This window comes from Phoxinus phoxinus (genome assembly GCF_949152265.1).
Source record: "Phoxinus phoxinus genome assembly, chromosome: 9".
Classification (NCBI taxonomy): domain Eukaryota; kingdom Metazoa; phylum Chordata; class Actinopteri; order Cypriniformes; family Leuciscidae; genus Phoxinus; species Phoxinus phoxinus.
The window spans coordinates 14,940,921-14,960,641 of NC_136884.1; the positions used below are offsets into that span (position 1 = coordinate 14,940,921).

The 19,721-nt window shown below is 37.6% G+C and overlaps 1 protein-coding gene across 1 annotated transcript in view; it reads left to right on the top strand.

The window, feature by feature from the left end:
- LOC307004100 (thyrotropin-releasing hormone-degrading ectoenzyme-like) overlaps positions 1-19,721 on the top strand; it is a 131,471-nt gene that overhangs the window by 59,099 nt on the left and 52,651 nt on the right. The window contains exons 4-5 of the mRNA XM_079623048.1: positions 7,887-8,041; positions 16,192-16,305. Of these exons, the coding sequence (XP_079479174.1) occupies positions 7,887-8,041; positions 16,192-16,305 (269 nt within the window). The remainder of the gene's footprint in view (positions 1-7,886; positions 8,042-16,191; positions 16,306-19,721) is intronic.

Below are 19,721 nucleotides of genomic sequence, written 5' to 3' on the forward strand. Positions count from 1 at the left end.
ACAGAACAACGTCTGATCGTGTAAACACAACACGCATGTGTCATGGTGCTCCCGTGAACGCACATTGGAGATAAATATTTTGTAAATAAAGTGGTCATTTTTTGTTTGTTTTTGCTCTAACAAAGTACTCATGCCGCTTTATAAAATTGAGGTTAAACCACTGGAGTCACATGGATTTATTTTATGTGAAACAGTGTCCTTGTTACATATTTTACATGTACTTAGCATAATAACAGTAAATTACATGCAACTAACCCTCAACCAAACCCTAACCCTATAGTAAGTGCATATTGTTAATAAATATTACTCAGTACTTAAATATATAATTACACTGTAACAAAGTGTAACCCTTTTATGATGTCTTCACTACCTTCCTGGGGCTTGAAAGTGGTAGTTGCGTAGGCTGTCAGTGGAGGGGCAGAATGAAAACAGGTTTCATTAAAAAGATCTTCATTTGTGTTCCAAAGATGAACAAATGTATTATGGTTGCTTGACCCTTTAAGGAAATGTATTTTAGTATAAAATTTGATTTTTACCAACTAGCCTGTTACTCAGTTTATTATACATATTTAGGTCCTGTAGAGTAAAATTGTCAACATGGGCAAATTGAGTGCTAGTCACAGAGCCGGTAAATCTCTCTTACAAAATCTCATCTACGTCCTACAACAGAGCATTAAGACGGTGGTCACACTACTTATTGCATATTGCATTTATTTTTAATATCTTGCAGTCCTAAAGAGTATCTTTCAGTATCTGTTCCCAAGCCAATCAGAACATACAAGCTATGTGGATTGTGATTTTGGTCAAACACAGTAGGGGCTACAGAAATAAAAACCATGCAACTGACAAAATGTCCAGTTGAGAACATAAAGAAAATATAACAAATGTTTAATTATAGTCAGAAACACTGAAATGAGTTCTAAATTAAGTACAGACTTGAAAACCACAATTGAAAGCTGGATGTTAAAAAACGCAGACAGAAAGTTCTGGAAAATCAAAAGAAAGATCTGTGGGAATTGTACAAGACAGGATTGAAACATCAAAATGTCAAATAGCAAGAGAACACACTTTGTATACTTTCATGTAGATCTATTTCCTAATCGTTTTAATCCATTGATGAATGTTCTGTCAATACTGTAATCCTGCAATGCTGTTGAAGGTGAAACTAGACGTATATGACGATAGAGTGTGTGAAAGTGAACAGCTGCTCTGCCAGTCGTTCCTACAGACCTTCATCACATCACATCAGTTCAACATGCTAAAAAGAGCCCAGCACTGCAGTCAGGCCAGTTTAACTCTTATCTGAGTTATAAAACAGAAGAAACAAGACAGCGCTTATAGCATTAACAGCTGATGTGTTTACAGCCTGAAGCGTTGACCGCGCTAAAGCCGGATTGAATGTTTTCTAATGCTGTTTCTGAGCCATTGAGAACTTTTTAGCTGGTTTAATAGGAGAGATGCTATTCTGTCAGCCAAGGTAGAAAGCAGGGGTGCCTACACTTTTTTTGTGTGATGATCTATTTTTAAATGACCAACTCAATTAGATATACCCAAAAAAAAAAAATTTATTTAAAAAATAAAATCCATTACAAATGCATGTATCTCTGAATTTATATTCTCAATTCTGAATTCATTAAACTCAAACACCTCCAGAACAATAGAATACAATAACCAAGGCATTTAAGCTTCCTTGTTCTTGACTTGCACTGAATGGAATCAGACAGTTTTGCATAATCTGGGCAGTAGCTTCTGGTATCGTATCAAAAAAGGCCTCCAATTTGCCATTAGTCATGGTGGAACGGTGTTTTGACTTAAGCCTGGTTCACACGGCAGGATAATTAGGCCGATTTTAGTCCCGATTCACCCCTTCCGACAATCTTAAGGATGCTTCGATTATCGTAAAATAATCTGATCAGATATTCCTGCTGTGTTGTGTGTTAAGACTGCTCTCGTCTGCTCGGAAGGACATCGGGACCGCTCCGATCTCAAATCGGGGATATCCAACATGTTGGATTTATTTGGCCCGATTTCTTCTCGTGTGGTGTCCCCCGAGGACAAACGAGCACGCAGCCTGTGGACTGTGGCGTGTAGCCAATCAGAAAGCGAGGTACGAGGCGGCGAGGAAGTACCGGGAAACAAAAATCAAAACAGCCGGAAAGCGCACCAGAAAGTCAGGTGGACGTCGGAGATGGAGGATCAACTCGTCGACCTGTGGCAACACCGCGAATGTTTGTACAACGTTTCGTGTAAAGAATATCCTCTTCGTCCGCCATGATTGTTTACTCTGAAGTCACGTTTGATCTCGAGGGATTTTGCGAGATTTTCCGTCTGACCTGGGAATGCTCGGGAGTCAAATCGGTTTGTGTGTGATGTGTAGATTTTGCCGTGTGGCTGCACACCACACATTGTACGACCAAAACTGTTAGACCCGTGATTTTTTATCGCCGTGTGTGGGGTCTCTCAGGTTTGGAAAATCGGCCGACAATTTTAAAATCGTCCCGTGTGAACCAGCCTTTAATGATCTTCATGTGAGAAAAGGCTGATTCAAACAAGTGAGTTGAGCTAAACATTGCAGTCAACGAGGTGGCGCATTTTCTGATATTTGGATACTTTTTTTCTGCAAGAAGGTTCGAAAACTGTGCCCTTGCCTTCACCTGAATTTCAGTCTGCAGTGCTAAAATCTCTTCTAATGCTGCTAGGTTCATCTGAAACATCTCTGAGGCCAGGGACTCAACCTCACGCTCATCTCCAAATGGAAAGCTCATGAATGTAGCTAATGGCACAAGTAAAGCAAAGTCAAAGTCTGTCCTAACCTTTTCAATTTGTTCAATTTAGTGTTCACTCTCAAGTTGTGCAAGCTCCTTTCCTGGCTTATGCAGTTCAGATGCAAAGTTATGTAGCTTAGATGGAGCTCTTGGAAGGCGCGAAGTAGGTTACCTAGATGACATATCAACTGAATAAAAAAAAATCTTGCCTGGTCAAATGCAGGCAGAAAATAAAATGAGAATGAAAGACATTTCTATATTTATTTATTTAAAGAAATCATATTAAAATTTCGTGCAATCTACCAGCATTGCCTTTACGATCGACTGGTAGATTGCGATCAACCCATTGGGCACCCGTAAACAAAATTTAGAGGTTGAAGCCAGATGCTTCTAACGATACACAGATTTGTAAGACGTAATAAGGATATTATCGCTATATAGTGTGAATGTGAATCTAAATGTGTGTGAATCTAAAAGAGCCTTGCTACCATGATCCTCACTGAACGTGTCTGCAGCTGGTTGAGATGACGTAAATCAGGGTAAACCGAGTGCCTACTCGGTTTACCCTGATTTACTTCATCTCAACCAGCTGTGTTTCCATTTCTTAGTGTATTTTCAGTGTGTTGATGGTGAATAAGAAGGTTGCTAATGAAAAGCCCTCACAACCCCTCACACACACAGAACTAGCATCAAGAAAAGAATTAGCGCTGCTCATGTTCATGTACAACTACTTCAAACACAGACTTGATGGTCATTAAGTGTAGTAATCTAATGAAGAAACTTTATTAAGTCTTTTCAGCGTTTCTTCCTCTCAGAGTTCAGGTTCCTCAGAGACAATACAGTGTAATTGTGGGATTATTAATGGAGTCATAATTACATCAGGCGACGTTTACAATATCTACAGTATGGAAATGTCTTCGCCCGAGGGGAGAGCTGCACTCTAGATTCAAGGTGATATTTGTTAACAAGGTGTTGTGTGAACAGATTGTGTCCAATATGGCAGTAGTTTCAGTTAAGAAACAAAAGCCTCCTTTTTATTGATCGGAACAGAATCCGTGTATTGAATTGGAGTGAATTGTATCTCTTCCTGAACTATTTGTACATAAATTATGCCTCATTTTATGTCTTCTTGAAGAGATGTGTGCTACTACTTTTCTAAACTATCAGAGAAAAAAAATGCTCTAAGATATATCCAATAGATAGATAGATAGATAGATAGATAGATAGATAGATAGATAGATAGATAGATAGATAGATAGATAGATCTATAAACAGACGTGTCTCAGCTGATCTTTATGCAGTTAATGTGTGAAACAGACATTGTGAGGAACGTGATGAATAATAGCTTTAGTGGAGCTAGTGGAGATTCTGCTCTCTGAAAACACAAGCTGCTTGTTTATTTTGATCTTGCTGTTTTTACAGATGCTCTTGTTTCTTTGTCTCCCGCCATTCACTGTGCCCCGGTCTACAAAGACCCACCTGTTTTGTCTCTTCATCTTCCCCTCACGGATTCTTACAGCATCTTTTTAATAGCAAATGTGAGACAGTGAATGACAGGGAGAGATAGAATTTCTCCAACTTTGCATCATCATCATCTTCACATCAAAATGTGGAGATACCGCGGTCGCATGCTGATATCAGGTGGTGGTAATATTGTGGTACAAAATTATTACCATATCGTTTTGGTGCTCAAATCCGATTTGGACGAGAGTCATTGCATAAGTGCTGTTAAAGTATCCTTTTTCTAACATTTTCTGCAGGTTACATGGTTATGCCAGTAGGTGGCAGGAAGTGTCTGAAGAATGAGTGAGATTCATTTATCCAACCGATTCGTTCCAAAACACTGATGGTGCGTCCCAATTCGCATACTATCCGTACTAAATAGTATTCGAAAATAGAATTAGTAGGCCTACGTCCCAAATCGTAGTAGCCTATGTTGAAATGAGTGTTCCAAAGGTAGCCTACCTGGATGGTCTACTATTTCCGGTCAGAATCCGAAATGCCGATCGATGCGCACTCTAACGACTAATATTGCCCACAACCCACCACGCATTGGACGAGGATTCGGTTAGAACTACAAAAACGAGTGAAAAGTGTTAAAAAACTACAGACATGGAGGACGCGCGAGTCCGGCGTTATGTAGAGAGGTTTAGATAAAGGTGTTTGAGTGATTAATTATCAGTATCTAACCTGACGAAAATGTATTTATTCAATGTTGTCTACATTATATTGCATCTGCAGCAGCATTGTGAACTTTTGTAAAGATACGTTTAGCCATTAACTTTTAAATGCATCATTATCAAATTGCAAACACGCGCGGAGAGTCTCCGGATGAAAGACCCGTGACTGGCAGATGAACGTGCTACTACATTTCTCTCCGAAACGGTTGGAAATTAAATTAGATTGAATGGAGGATTTTAACTGTGACAAGATGATTGACAGGGCAGTTTACGGTGACAGGATCCACGCGATGAGGAAGTAGTATGTCCCAAAGCTTGCCTACTCTTTTGCTACACACTTAAAGGTACAATATGTAATATGTGAGCATTAAAATATCCCAAAATCACAAGGCCAGTGTTATATATTTTGTTAAGTTGATTACTTACAATATCCCAAATGTTTCACACTATTTTTAAATCGTGAGAAAATTGTGATTTTAACCAAGGAAACGGGGCGTGTGAGCAGGGGTGAGCTGGGAGTCGCCAGTCAATTGCGTCATATCCGCGTTACCCTCGGTTTCCGCTCGTACTGCATGGAGTCCTGGACAAATACGGAAGTTGTAGTTGTAGCGTCTATCTAGCAACAAACGTTAGCTTGATACGTGCAGGCGTTATGGAACACAATTATTCTTTACCGATTGCAGCTGGTTCTGTCGACAAAGACAAGTCCCATAAACGTACAGGTCAATTTTATATATTCCAAATGTAGCATTCGGTAATTATGTTTATGTAAGGAAAGTAGTATTGCTTTAGGCTTGTGTTTAGTTTATTGACATTGTTTATCACGTCTGGTGTTTATGGCCATGTAAATAAATGTGTTATACATAAAGATTAATCAGTCTTTTGGCAAATGATGTGGGTATGTTCGAATGTACTTTTACAACAATTGTTTAGAACACGTAAAACTGCGCAGCGTTATCACAACAATGAAATCGACAAATACATTAACATGATAACCAATTTAGTATTAAACCTTACTTTTCTTGCGGTTAATTCATTTGAATGAAATAAAAGCATGACATTAAACGCAACATTTATAAAAATAGAACTTTACCTCATCCATGAACATGATTTTTCGATTCCCGTCTGACTGATTTACATCCATGGTGGAGTTAAAAAACAACAGTTCCCATCATTCCACGCTCCTTCACATCGTCATCAAGCTACGCTGTTGTTGTTGTTTGGAATGTAGCGCCCTCTAGCGGCAGAAAATATTGCATATTGTACCTTTATAAGTAGCCTAGGCTATGTACTTTTTCTTCACAAAAAGTATTTTCCTCAATGTAGCAAAAACAGACAACAATATGGTGTCTACAGTGTAAGTTTCTCAATCATGTTTGCTGAACTTGTATAAGCAATACAACAATTTCGTGCTGTTTTTCCCGAATATCGTTATTCAGTAAACAAACAATATTTAAATGTAGGCTATCATTATAGTACAAAAGGTCATATGTATACCTCCTCGTTATAATGACTAGCCTACTTAGGTTAGTTATCTAAAGTTAGGCTGATTATGTCAGCTCAACATCCTTTTGTTTCATTACAAAAAGTATTGATCATGCAGTAGCCTTAATAGTAAGGATTAATATTGAATTAATACTAAGTAATAGTAAGGATTAATATTAGGTTACTTACAGGTTCTGCCTTGAGGTGTTGCGGGGATATTCTGGTATCTTTTTATCTTGAAAGTCCTGACGGAAGGTGGTTGAGTTGAATTTTGGTACTTTTGTATCTCTCTTCAAAAGCCACACAATCGTGCAATTGCTGTATGAGTCTGTATAAAAGCCCAATTAAAATAGAATCAGGTCTTTCGCCCATAAAGAACATTAACAATGCTCAGTTAAACCTGCACGGTCTGATTCTGATTTACTTGCTTGAGTCATTTAATAGAGCAGCTCTTTCAGTCTCTCACCTTTGCGTTGCTGTTTTCATTGTTCTTTTCCTCTTGAATGAGCTCGCGCTCCATCATCTCTAGTTAAAACTAAAAGTGAAATATTAATCGTGTGTGAACGTACAGTCCTACGGTGGACTCGTCATTATCAGCGAAGCGTTTGAATTTGAAAGCTGTTCACTTTTCCCGCCGCAGTATCTGTCGTCACGACGACTGCAGCTTCCCTCCAAAACTCTGCAGCTGCTTTCATTCAGTCGAATTCATGATCATGAAACATGCAAATAAGGCAAACAGAGACACCAGCCCGGCGGATAATCATGTTACAGCTTTCAACAGTTCCTCTTCCTCTGTGGCTGATTATGGGACGTGGATTTTACAGCGCCAGAGGTTTAACCGCTTCTCATTGGCATATGAATCGTTCCTGAGACGGGCTGATGGAGGTGGAGGCGTTTAAAACAGCTGATTCTCTGTCTGCCGTTTCAATGATACACTGACTTGAGTAAATGAGCTATTTTAAATGTGTTTGGGGAGAAATATGATTATAGAGCTGTGTATCTTGTTGCTTTGCTTTGCCTGCATTTGAGTTTAAAATTCAATGATCTTTGATTATAGCAATTAGATGATAAAACGTTTGATTGAAGGCTAATCCACATCATCTTGGATTAGAGCTCTTGTACTTACTGTAAGAACTTCTGAAGTAAGAAGTTAATTCAGACTGGAGTAATGCTTAAAATTCAGCTCGTGTCACAGGAATACATTATATTTTAAAATAGAAAACATCTATTTTAAATTGTAATATTTTGTTACAATATTTGTTCTCTGTTTTTCCTGTATTTTATTTATTTAAATAAATGTAGCCTTGGTGAGCACAAGAGGCTCATTTCAATTACAAAATTCTTGTTCAAACTTTTGACCGGTAGTGCATTCTTAACAAATATGCACATTCTCTGTAAATTGTTTTACAATCCTGTTTTCCCGTCATTGAGCTTGGATCTTCGTCACTGTGTGCAGATCTTCTGGCGGTGCCGAAGCATCCGTATGCAGCCATGGAGAACTGGGGCCTGAGTGTGTTTGTGGAGCAGAAGATCTTGTTGGATCCTGACGTCTCCTCCTTCTCCTATCAGATGGAGCTCACCATGGTGGTGGTGCACGAGATCTGCCATCAGGTAAAACACACTTACTGGAGTAACAAGTACATGTGATCTGCTGTGTGGTTTCACAGTCACACTTGCAGGTTTTAACAAGTCATATCAGCAGATCAGTCAGGGTCACTTTTCTGACATCTGCATTGTTCATTTCTTGACTGTCAAAAGTGCTGCACCTCCAACTTGAATCGGAAAATTACCCATTCTGTTTGAGGCGTCTCATCCGCGCCTGTACCAGCAGTGATTCAGATCTTTTAAAACATGATACGGCTCCTGTTTAACCATCACACACTAAAATCTCTTCAGTCAGCATGTTTCGTCAATGCTGTTTAGTGTGCTCTGAGAAACATAAGGCATCTATTACTCTTAAAAAAAAGTTAATTTAAAAAAAGGTGTTATGTCAAAAAGGTTCTATATAAAAATAAATGACTTAAAAGTATGCCAGAAACGTTGAAGTTAAACACGTTGCTTCTGTTTGTTACAACTATTAAAGTATGTTTACTTGCTGTTTAATTCATAAAATGTAATTAAAATAAAATGAATTCAAACAAAATGAACAAATTAAAACTAAATCCATCTAATGATCTCATGATTGGAACCTCTAAAAGGTTTTTTATATGAAGCGCCTACCTGAACTCTTTAGGTATAACCTTTTCTTCTAAAGGTGAAGATTCATAATTATATACATACTCGGAATGTGTCCCCTGCATTTAACCCATCCAAGTTAGTGCATACACATTAGGAGTAGTGAACACACACTCTACAAACCGTGGACACACATACACCCGGAGCAGTGGGCAGTCATTTTGCAGTGGCGGCCGGGGAGCGATTGGGTTAGGTGCCCTGCTCAAGTGCCCCTCAGTCATTTCCTGATGGTATTGAGAATCGAACCAGCAACATTCGAGTTACATGTCCGACTCGCTTAACCATTAGGCCACGACTGCCCGGATTGCCCCAGCATATCTAATTTATCACCTCTCAGACATCTTTTCAGTATCTAATTGCAGAAGACAGAGAAAGAAAGGCAGAAAGAGAAAATCTCCGGGAGTCAGAGAGTAACAGAGAGTGTGAAGATGGTCAGTTGTTGAGTTAAAGGGCAGAACAGCAGCAGATGTAATTGGACATCTGGAGAATTTGATGCACAGCTCATATAAAGAGCTTTACGCATCGCCTCCATTGGGATTGTGAAAGTAAGGATTTCTTTTCTTCATCCTCTTTTCTTCTTTCTTTCTCTAGACTAGAGTGTTCCGCGCATGCACAAGCCTTTCTTGTGTTAAATAACCTATTTTCAATTGATGTATTTGCATCATTGCAGAAACAAGCAGTCTGAGTTAAAAGTGATTTTTTTTTCTTTTGCCATTGAAATAATGTTCAGTAAGGGACTTTAAGCCCACAAATGCATCATCGGCATGAATTGTAAAGGAAACGTTGGAATTGTTCATTGCATGTGCTCATTTTTCACCAGCCTTTGTTTGCAGCTCTTATGTCGCTGAGAACCTTGGATTTGAGTGCCTTTTGTTATGGCGGATTATTGATGAGCGTGTTGGAGATGTTCTGTGTTCTCAGTATTGTTCTGGATTCATCTCTTGAATAGTCTTCCTCATATGCTGCTGGATCGCAGCTCTGCATTGTGGTCTAGCTCAAAGATGATACAGCATGTCTGCAGTTCTTTCCTCCTTTCTTTTCTTTTCGTTTGTTTTCTCTTTTTTAGGGAGAATGAAAAAAAAAATCCCCTCATCTCTCATTTCTGCACAGATAATGCAGCTCTGTCTGAACTCAGTCTGAACCTTGTACAGTAAAACACTCTCACAGGGAGCATGAAATCATGATATTATTTCAGAAACAGAAATAATGTGCATATTTGATAGTTTTAAAGCTGGAATTCATGAGAGTAACTCAGATCAGGCGGTTCTCTGCACATAAAGCCTTGTTTTTATGATCAAGAATAATTGAAAAGAAGAAGAAGCAGTGGAGGCTGGAAATATAATGTTGACCAGTGATGATGTTTACAGGTAGAAAACTGAAGTATGTCCAATGTCTTGCAGAAGGCATTCCCACTGAATTCACATTTATCTATGCGTACAACACGCTGTAAAAGTGTTTGTGCTTCAGAAATATTATAGATATTAACATACAGCTTTGTGCTGCACCCTACGGATTTTAAAAGCTGTGAAACAACAGAAAAGAGTATATTTATCTTTGAATTCAAACTCTATGTTTGAAATAGTGTACTGTTATATGATTGACATATTCAAAAGATGGATGCAGTAAATACTGTGTGCATTATGTGTACTGAAGTGCCAATTGAATACACCAGAATTTACATTCAGAGCTCAGTTTGAGTAATATTTGCCACAATAGAATGTTAGTTCCCATTCGTTTAAAAAATACCAATCATTGTTGTATAGATTCCAGTAGATTTTAGGTCATTTGACTACATTTTATTGTTTATTTTGATAGTCTACTTAAGATGACTAACTATAAGTACATTTGTAACTACCTGTACATGTCAACTAACTCTCATTAGAGTATAGACCGTAGACTGTTAGGTTAGGGTTATGTGTTAGGGTTCGGGTTTGTATAAAAAAGTTGACATGCACTTGCAAAGTTACTTTAGACTAGAATGTCTAAAGTGCACCATCGAAGTAAAGTGTTAGCTAGTTTTTTTTATTTATTGTGTTGTGTACTGAATTGTACACAATACAATATACATAGTATGCAGTATACAATATAAACTGATGTAGTATGCAGTACAAAGTCAAGCACAAATCTTATTTTATTAGCAATGATACAATGAACAGATAGTTCAGTCCTAGTTTCAGTCCATAGTGAATTAACCAATAAAAATGGGTAGGGCTATAAAACGATTAATTGCGATTAATCAAATCCAAAATAAAAGTTTTTGTTTACATAATATGTGTGTGTATTGTGTATAATTATTTTGTATATATGTGTATATATAAACACACTCACATGCATGTATATATTTGAGAAATATTTGCATTTATATACTGCACATATTTTTTATATGATTTATATTATATATAAATAACACATTTTTCTTAAATATATACATGCATGTGTGTGTATTTATATATACAAAACAATTATACACAACACACACACATATATTATGTAAACACAAACTTTTATTTTGGATTCGATTAATCGCGATTAATCGTTTACAGCCCTAGTTAGGGTTCTCATTTTAAGTGTTTAGTTGTGTCCCAAATGATGCACTATACACTATTCGCAAACTTATGAACTATGACGTTTTAGAACCTCTTAGCTATTAGGCTCCAATGTTGAATAACAGAATAACCTTATAAAATGCATACACTATACAGTTGAGTACATAGTGCGTAAGTACATAGTGTATAAGTGCATAGTGTATAGTGAATTATTTGGGATGCAACTTATGTACTAATGCACTTTTATAAGGTTATTTTGTCATCCAACATCAGAGTTTGGTAGCCCCTCCCCCTCCGCTACGTAATTAAAGCTGAGACATTTGAGTGCTTGAAGTGTCTAACATTCCACACTTCATTTTTTTCGGTTGATTAAGTGCATCATCTGGGGATTTAAATTGTACTTTTTCTTTTTGGGAATTTTTATGAACACACTACTCGTACTATTTATACTACAAAACGGCTTAATATTGGATAAGTACGCGAATTGGGACACACCACTAAAATAGTTACGAATTCCCATGAAAGCGTGTTGATGCTAACTTAAAGCATGTAGTTTGTTGAAATTATTTTTAAACACAAGTGTGCATGTGTGAGTAAGTGTGCCTAGAAAAGGAGAAGAGACAGAGAGAGTAAAAAACAGATTAGTCGTCACGCGTACTGAATTCACCGCAGGCTGTTTCACCTTGTTGTGTCGCAGCTCTCTGGAGCTTCTGCTCATCTTTATGTTTTTAATTAACATGCCATTTTTCTATTCAAACCTTTTCTCTGCTTCAGTCTCATGGCCATCATTTTCATATAGAGTTAAATAGCACTGTTAATTATTTTCCACTGTAAATTACCTCAGAGTGTCAGAGTGGGCGGGGCTTGTGCTCATCTGACATATTGATTGGCTCCTTCATTTTGAAAGTATTAGATCAGTCCTCATCCTGCACACATTCTGTCATACATTAAAAAGTCTTTCTGAGCGAGCACTAATAACACAAACAAAGATAAATCACATTTGAATCTCGTCGCTCTCGCGGACTGCCAGTAGAGAATTGATTAGTAGATGATAGACGCTGTTTTCTATTGTATAGGTTTATCCTGTGGACTCTCCTGGCCTCATTTTAATGTCATATACTGTAGCAGCGGATTGTTAATAGATTTGCCGCTGCCAGCGATGGGGTTTATATGTCACAGACGCTCAATCACTGTTAATTTCTTATCTCATTTCAGCCTCTCAGAATTAAATGGAGCTGCCACAGTCCTTCATATGCAGTTATTCAGCCAATAAAACAAGCCTAATAGAGGCCGATGCAGCTGATGTTGAGTTTTCTTATTTTCCCACAGATTGGAGAAGTGACATTCTGCCCTCTGGATATGAATATGTTTGGAGAGTGAGGCTTCAGTACTAATACGTCACAGTTGCTTTAAAAACACTTTTAGACATTAAATATGAGTTACACATTAAATATGACGATACATGGCTGAGTCTGTCGGTGGAAGTGAGTCTTTTCTAAATGACTTATGTCTGTTGGCTGGTGTTTTATTCAATGCTCATTTATAAAAGACAGCATCCGTAAACTAATTTCACACTAATTTCACATTTCTTTGTCAGAACTCTCACTCTGAATTCTGAGAAATAAATGAATTTTGTCACTAAAACAGATGGTTTTAAATTCTCTTATTGTGATTTGGGGCAATTTCCAGTTCCAGTTCAGGTTTACAGAGATTCAAATTTACAGAATAATTTGAGTGTCGTTGTTTATCTGGAGCTGCTGTGCTGTTGGTAAGTAACAACGAACTCTTGTTTGTTTTTACTCTTGTTTATGTATGTTCATTTTTTGTGCTTCCTTGTCATTCGTTCATCATCGCTTTATTTTTCGTGAAGCATTATTTTATTGTGCTTCTGCTACGATAAATAGACATCCACTCTTGCATTGTGTGTGTAACGGAGGCCAGCTAGTGAGAGTTGTGCAGGCTGATGACTGCTAAAGAATGCAGTGTTTACTGTTTAGCGTCCTTGTTAGTGCACCAGCCTCGCATGCCAGCGATCGGGGTTCGAGACCGACTCGGAGCTGGGCGGTTAGGATAGGACTGGGTCTCTTGGAACTTTAATTGAATATCCCTAAAATAGAGTGTGATTTTAACATGGTCTTAAGCAAAAAAATAAAATACTGTACAAAAAAATCTACTATCACTCAAATAGTAGGTAAAATATTATTATTTTTATATACTTTGCCATATTGAATGAGATGTTTATAATACAGTTCACTATTCAAAGTACACTCAACTGTACTAATAGAACATTGATATTAGTGTGATTACTTCATTAAGTATATACTTATATACTAAAAACGAACTTGAAGTATACTTCCTTTTTTTGTAGATTTTTTTAACAATGATGCTTGTGCAGGAGATGCATGTTTTATTCAATGAGCCGTATAACATTTGAACTTGTACTACAATACAGCTTCAGGACTTCTTTCTTGTGGTTTTCCAGTTGAGAAAGCAATGACCTTTGCCCTGCAGTCACAAACCTGATCCAGCAGACACACATTGCCTGAACCTCCTTGTTAAATGTCAATGAAGGACATTTAAACTCAATTATTCAGGCTTTTACTGTAAGTACACGACTGCCAGTTTGGCTGAAGGCTTCATGTCAGTGTGATTCTTCAGAGTGATTCTCGGCTGCTTTGCTGTTTTTTGTTTAATGATGCCGTTGAAGGTGTTCTCCTTCTTCAAATGTACAGTATATGCTGCAGTATAGAGGTACAGAGTGAACTCTTCCCTGCATGAATCCCGTCAGCGTATCTTTAATGAAGCAGGAGGGCTGCAGAATCCCTCTGTTTCTCCTTTCATCTCACACACATTGTTGAAGGCGTAATTGAGCGAGGGTCTCACGATTCGTACTGTTCATTGACATTCTTGTGTTGTTGAACTGCTTAATCAGACACAAACACAAAACTGTCAGAAATCCAGACTGATCTATTATAACTTTTGTTTCACGCCGCAATCATGGTTCATGTGCTGTCAGAGTATAATAGCAATGTAACGACGTGAGCAGCATCTATCCATCTACACTCAAAAAAATGGTTTTGTGGCACTGTTGTTTTTACCCAATTATTTTTTGTTAAAGTAACACAGATATATTTATTTTACCTCCAAAACACTATTATATTGCGTTTAATTAACTTAACCTGTATAATTTTCCACTATACTTAATTATAAATCGTTAAACTAATATAAAGGGTTTAATTTTGGAATTTAAAGTTTACTTAATCTGTTTGCGTTGGATTACATGAATGATTTGTGTTGCATTATCTGAAACTGGGCGGTGCTTAGTTCCCAGCATGCTTTGCATATAGTTAAATTAAGAGAGAATAAATGTTGAAATTAAGTGTTATTTTATGTGTTTTTGAGAAAATGAGAAAAGAGGAAGACTTGATAGTGTGTAATTGTGTTTAATATTCGATTACATTGTGATTATTAGAACCATTTAAATTACAGTGGGTTACCATTGTGGAGAAGAGTTGAGCATTTGGTTAGGGTGCGGACTGATTCAATTAAGTTAATTTCCTGTGGCTGAAGGAGCATTGTAAAACTTAACATTTAAAATGTTAATAAGTGCTCTTATTAGTTCATAGCTATAGTCTAGAAGTTCAATTGAGAAATCATTTAAATCCATCACACTTTATTTTGTTCAGTCCAGTTTTAAATAAACAAAGTATTTTCGCTAAACTTAACCGGTTTAAGTTACAGAGAATCAATTTCATGGATTTGATTGTTCATTACTATTTTTTAATCCAGTTGTGTTGTAACAACACAAGGAGCTTACATAGAGTCAAACAAATCCATTAATGTTAATACAACTTAATTTGCTTGTGTGGAACCACTGTCCATAATTGAATTAAGTTATTTTAAAGAGTAATTTTTTTGAGTGTATCCGTCTATCTGTCTGTCTATCTGTCTGTCTGTCCGTCTGTCTGTCTGTCTGTCTGTCAATTTATCTATCTATCTTGTCCTGGCTCATTGTCATTAGCATCAGAAGAGGGCAGAACAAGTCACTAGACCTTTGGGAAGCCACTTGATGTGTGACTAGTAGAGAGTTCCTGTGAGAGCAGGATAACAGCTGTTTCTCTCCACGCTGCGGCTCTTCTCAGTCCATGTGTCTGAGTCACAGATGAACGTCCCGTCAGGCGCTTGGAGAGCCTCTGAGCTGCTGTAATGATGTCATGTTCAGATGAGAAAGGCCTGACTTCTAGAGGTGTGTTTGCTGCAACAATGAGATCCGGCGTTCAGTAGCACATCTGCTCGAGCCTCAGAGCCTGTGGAAAATATCCAGCCCATTCACAACTGCAATGTTGCATCTTTTCCAGTCAATAGCCCTGTTTTGCACACTGTCATCTGCACACAATGGCAGGGATCATTTGAATACGTTCTACCTTCCAAATGGGACGTTTCATAATCGAATCCTTATTTTTCTCTCTTCTGTTCATTTAAGGTGTCGTTGGCGGAGCGCCCAGGTATGAATGCTGTGAAACAGAAAAATGTGTTTTTAATTGTGTAACTGTAGGTAATTGATTGTTTAGGCCGCTATTAATCATAGTTCAAAAGCTCTGCCGGGTTCTCAATGTTCTGTGAAGCCGTTTGTGAACAACTTTTCTGTTGTACCAGAGTGCAAATGTTTATTAGAAGTGTTTGTTTGCACTTCTACTTCTGAAGGAAGAGAGTTATTTTTCTGCGGTATTGGAGTTTTCTAATAAAACGTGTTTTCCACTAGATGAAATATGCTTTTGCTGATATTGGATGAAGAGGAGAGTGTATATTTTCCTGATGCTTTGTCCAAATAAGTTCGGTTTACGTTTACCCATGAACACTTTTCTTGTACAAAACAACAAAAGTTTGTCATGATTGTTTGCCGGTGAACATGAAATCGATTTTTGTAATGGTTCCTGTGTTTCTCGGTTGATGATTGATGGTTCATTTCTTCTCTTCTAGTGGTTTGGCGATCTAGTCACACCGGTTTGGTGGGAGGACGTTTGGCTGAAGGAGGGATTCGCTCATTACTTCGAGTACATCGGGACTGATTTCCTCTTTCCAAAGTGGAACATGGTGAGTTGTTGCTCAGATGTGAGAACTGTAATATTCAGTTAATTTCATACAATGAATCATACTTAACTTTGAATGGAAAAAAAAGTGTGATGTGAAACGATACTACTTACAGAGAGAGTTTTGATGGTTTTCATGCCATTCAGTCTCCTAAAATAAGTGCAAATTTTCAATGCTTTTCACATGCACATGATCTTGAGCATTTCTTCTTGTGCCAAGATTCAGCTGAGCAGAAAACGGTGCGTTTGAGTGCTATATATACTTTGATTGCTCAATTTTCCCTTTTGAATGTTGATAGACTCTCAAGACCAATAAATCTCACATTTTATGGACATTTACTTCTTGTTTAATCCGATTCATATCAAGTAAAAGATCAGAATGCAATTTCAGTTGTTTGGCTATTTCTGAGCAGGTACGGATTCTCTTTTTTTTGGGGGGGGGGGGGGGGGGGGGTGTCTCTCTGTGGGTTGAGTTGCTCTGTCCAGTGATTTCTCAGTGTTGAGTCAGTCAACTGTCTGAATGTAATTGTATCACTGCTGCCTGGTCAGTGTCACTCAGCATGACCAGTATCATCAAAATATGAGCTTGTAAAGAACAAATTGTTCCAACTGTTTCAATGGTTATTTTGAGCGCAGTTTGAGTTTGACTTCATGTGCAGAAAGAATCATATTTAATGGTGTTGAGCTCTGTTATCACGTCTCTATTTTTCAGTCCTGCTGCATTGCCACAGCAACCGGTGATTATACCATCATATTTTGCTGTTTTAATGAAACTTTAGTCTATATGAAGTCTCTTCCAGATGTTCAATCAATTATCAGAAGAGAGCTGTGAAATAATATTACAGTGCCACAGACAGATTGGAGAGCTTCTGATCATAATGCATTCTGAACTACACGTTTAAACATTCTTACCTGTGCTAGTTGGTAAAAATTATTTAAAAAATTTGCAAAAATTATTCAGTGGTAAAAAGACAAACTACATTAGTGCCACACCTCTGTCAGTCTGAACTAAAACTGCTAATTTACTGTGGAGCTTCACTGAGCTGAAATTGTGCCAAAGCTGCCATTGAAAAAACACTGGAATTTTAAGGCCGGCATACATAAACTAGAGCAAATCCAAACCCCTATAAATAAAGTGCAATGTAATAAAAGTTTCACGGTCTAATGATTCATCCACATCCATTTCCCCCATCCAGATGGGTTCACGTTCGGAGAAAGACAAAGCACGGCTTCAGTTGACAATGCTCACCGTCTCACAGGAGTCAATAGGTTCAGTGATGCTCTGAATTGTTGTATAACAGCCAAGAATTATGAGGATATTTTCCCAGACCAGGTGTGTCCAAACACACAATCATATATTATGATATTCCTGTATTATAGGATGATAAATAAATCCAGGAGTGTTTGTGAACACCAGGAGGAAGTCGAACACCTTCAACGACTTCTTCAGTCACTATATCTGAACATTATTAATATTTTATGGGAATTCCTCGAGTCACTAAGAGGACTTCCACCTTATCCAGAAAAAAAAAAATGTATTTTTGAAGAATGATCCTGTAGTTCTTCTGAAGGCCCTTCTCTTCATTAGAATCTGAATATTAGTATATTTTAGGTGTTTCTATGACCAATTATCATGTATATTTGATAAGTGGTCTGTAATGTTGCTGTTGTGATGCACTTGAACTGCATGAACAATGTCTAGATAATGTTTTTTGATAACGTTTTGAGAACATTATTAAAGACCAGATAACTTTGAACAAACTTTCTGACTGGAAGAATGTTTGTTCATAACTTTGAATGAAAATTGCCAGAACGTTGGGGAATTTCTGAGAAAGTTCTAATGTGAATTAGCAGTCGTTCTGATTAAATATGTTTGGATCTTCTGCTCATTATTATTCACTGACTGTGTTCAGTTGTAATATGAGCTAGTGTGAAGATTATTGTGTGTTCATCACAAGACTTAACATGTCTTAGACTGCAGTGGACATAGTGTGCACTAAGAGTGGTATATGCTAAGAGTAAGTGCTGAAGGCAGTCTAAAGCAAGACATTTAACTTAACTAACAATTTTAATGTATTTACCTAATTTGAGTAAGATATATGTCAGTATAGCACCCTTGTTTAATACTTGTGTTATTTCTGCCCATACACTCATTCTCATTCACATAATGACCTTCTCATCCCATCTGCCCCAGTATTTCATACGTCTCTGCTCAACCTTGGTTATGGAGCATCAGCCAAGCAGAGAGATCATTTAGGGAACATCATTTCAGGGAGCAATTGCTTCTTTCTCATCCGACAAGTTGTGATGGAAACACTTCAGCGCCCTGATAGGATGACTGTAAGAATTTCCCTACCACATTTTGGATAATATTACACATTTCAAGAGGAAGGAGTCTAAACCAGAACTGAAAACTTACATATGCACTGAGAAATGTGGGAATGGATTTGACAAGAGTCTTTAATAGGTCATTAAAACAGCCTATCGGTCCCTTAACCTGCTCACAACTACTGCACTGTTAGCTTTCCTCCTCTTTCTCACATCCATCATGCTATAGAGAATCTCTCAGCGAGGTTTAGTTACCCATCATGCATTGCTCTAAAGCTGCTGACCTGAACACCTGGCATCACTGTTGATCTCTGGCCTTAAAGTGGTTGATCAATGAGAAACTTCAGGTGATGATGTTGAGACGTTAATAAGCAGCATCTAAATGAAGTATCATTGGACGTAAACACCTGAGAGCACATATGGGCCAGATGGAAGCTCTTCTCATTGCACTCGTTTTATATTGCCCACTACGTGACGCACATAAAATCAGCTCCACATCACCAGCTGTTCTCTCTCTCTCTCTGTCGGTTTCTCTTTCTCTGTATTCACATTCACCATAATGTATGTTGTGAATTAACATGAAGGGCTCATTTGCATATATTAATTATGTCTATATACAGTATTTACATTGACCTGCGAAGCTTATATTAGTCTGGACTTTAAAGTGACTGTCCATCAGGAAATACTGAAAGTAAAGATATGAAACACATGCTGTTCTCTTCTACAAGACCACTTAAGTGATGATATAAATAGACTGAGAAATTAGGACACTGATTTCAAAAAATCGCACTTCCTCTAAGATCTTCTCTCTGAAGTTAAAAATGAAGGATAAATTATTACAGCAGGCCATTAAGCAAAGCTTGTTTCAGTTTTTTATGACATGGATCTCTAAAGATAATTATACCTCAGATGTAATTCTATTGTAGGAAATTTCACCCTTCATTAGCTGCTCAAAAAGACAGAATTAATATGAAAGCCATACAAGATAGACTTATAATATCTACAAATATGATCAAAAGTCACCCAACAATCACACATCAATCTTAGCTCAGATAAATATTCTCTGAAATGATTGTCTGTATGTATTGTGCA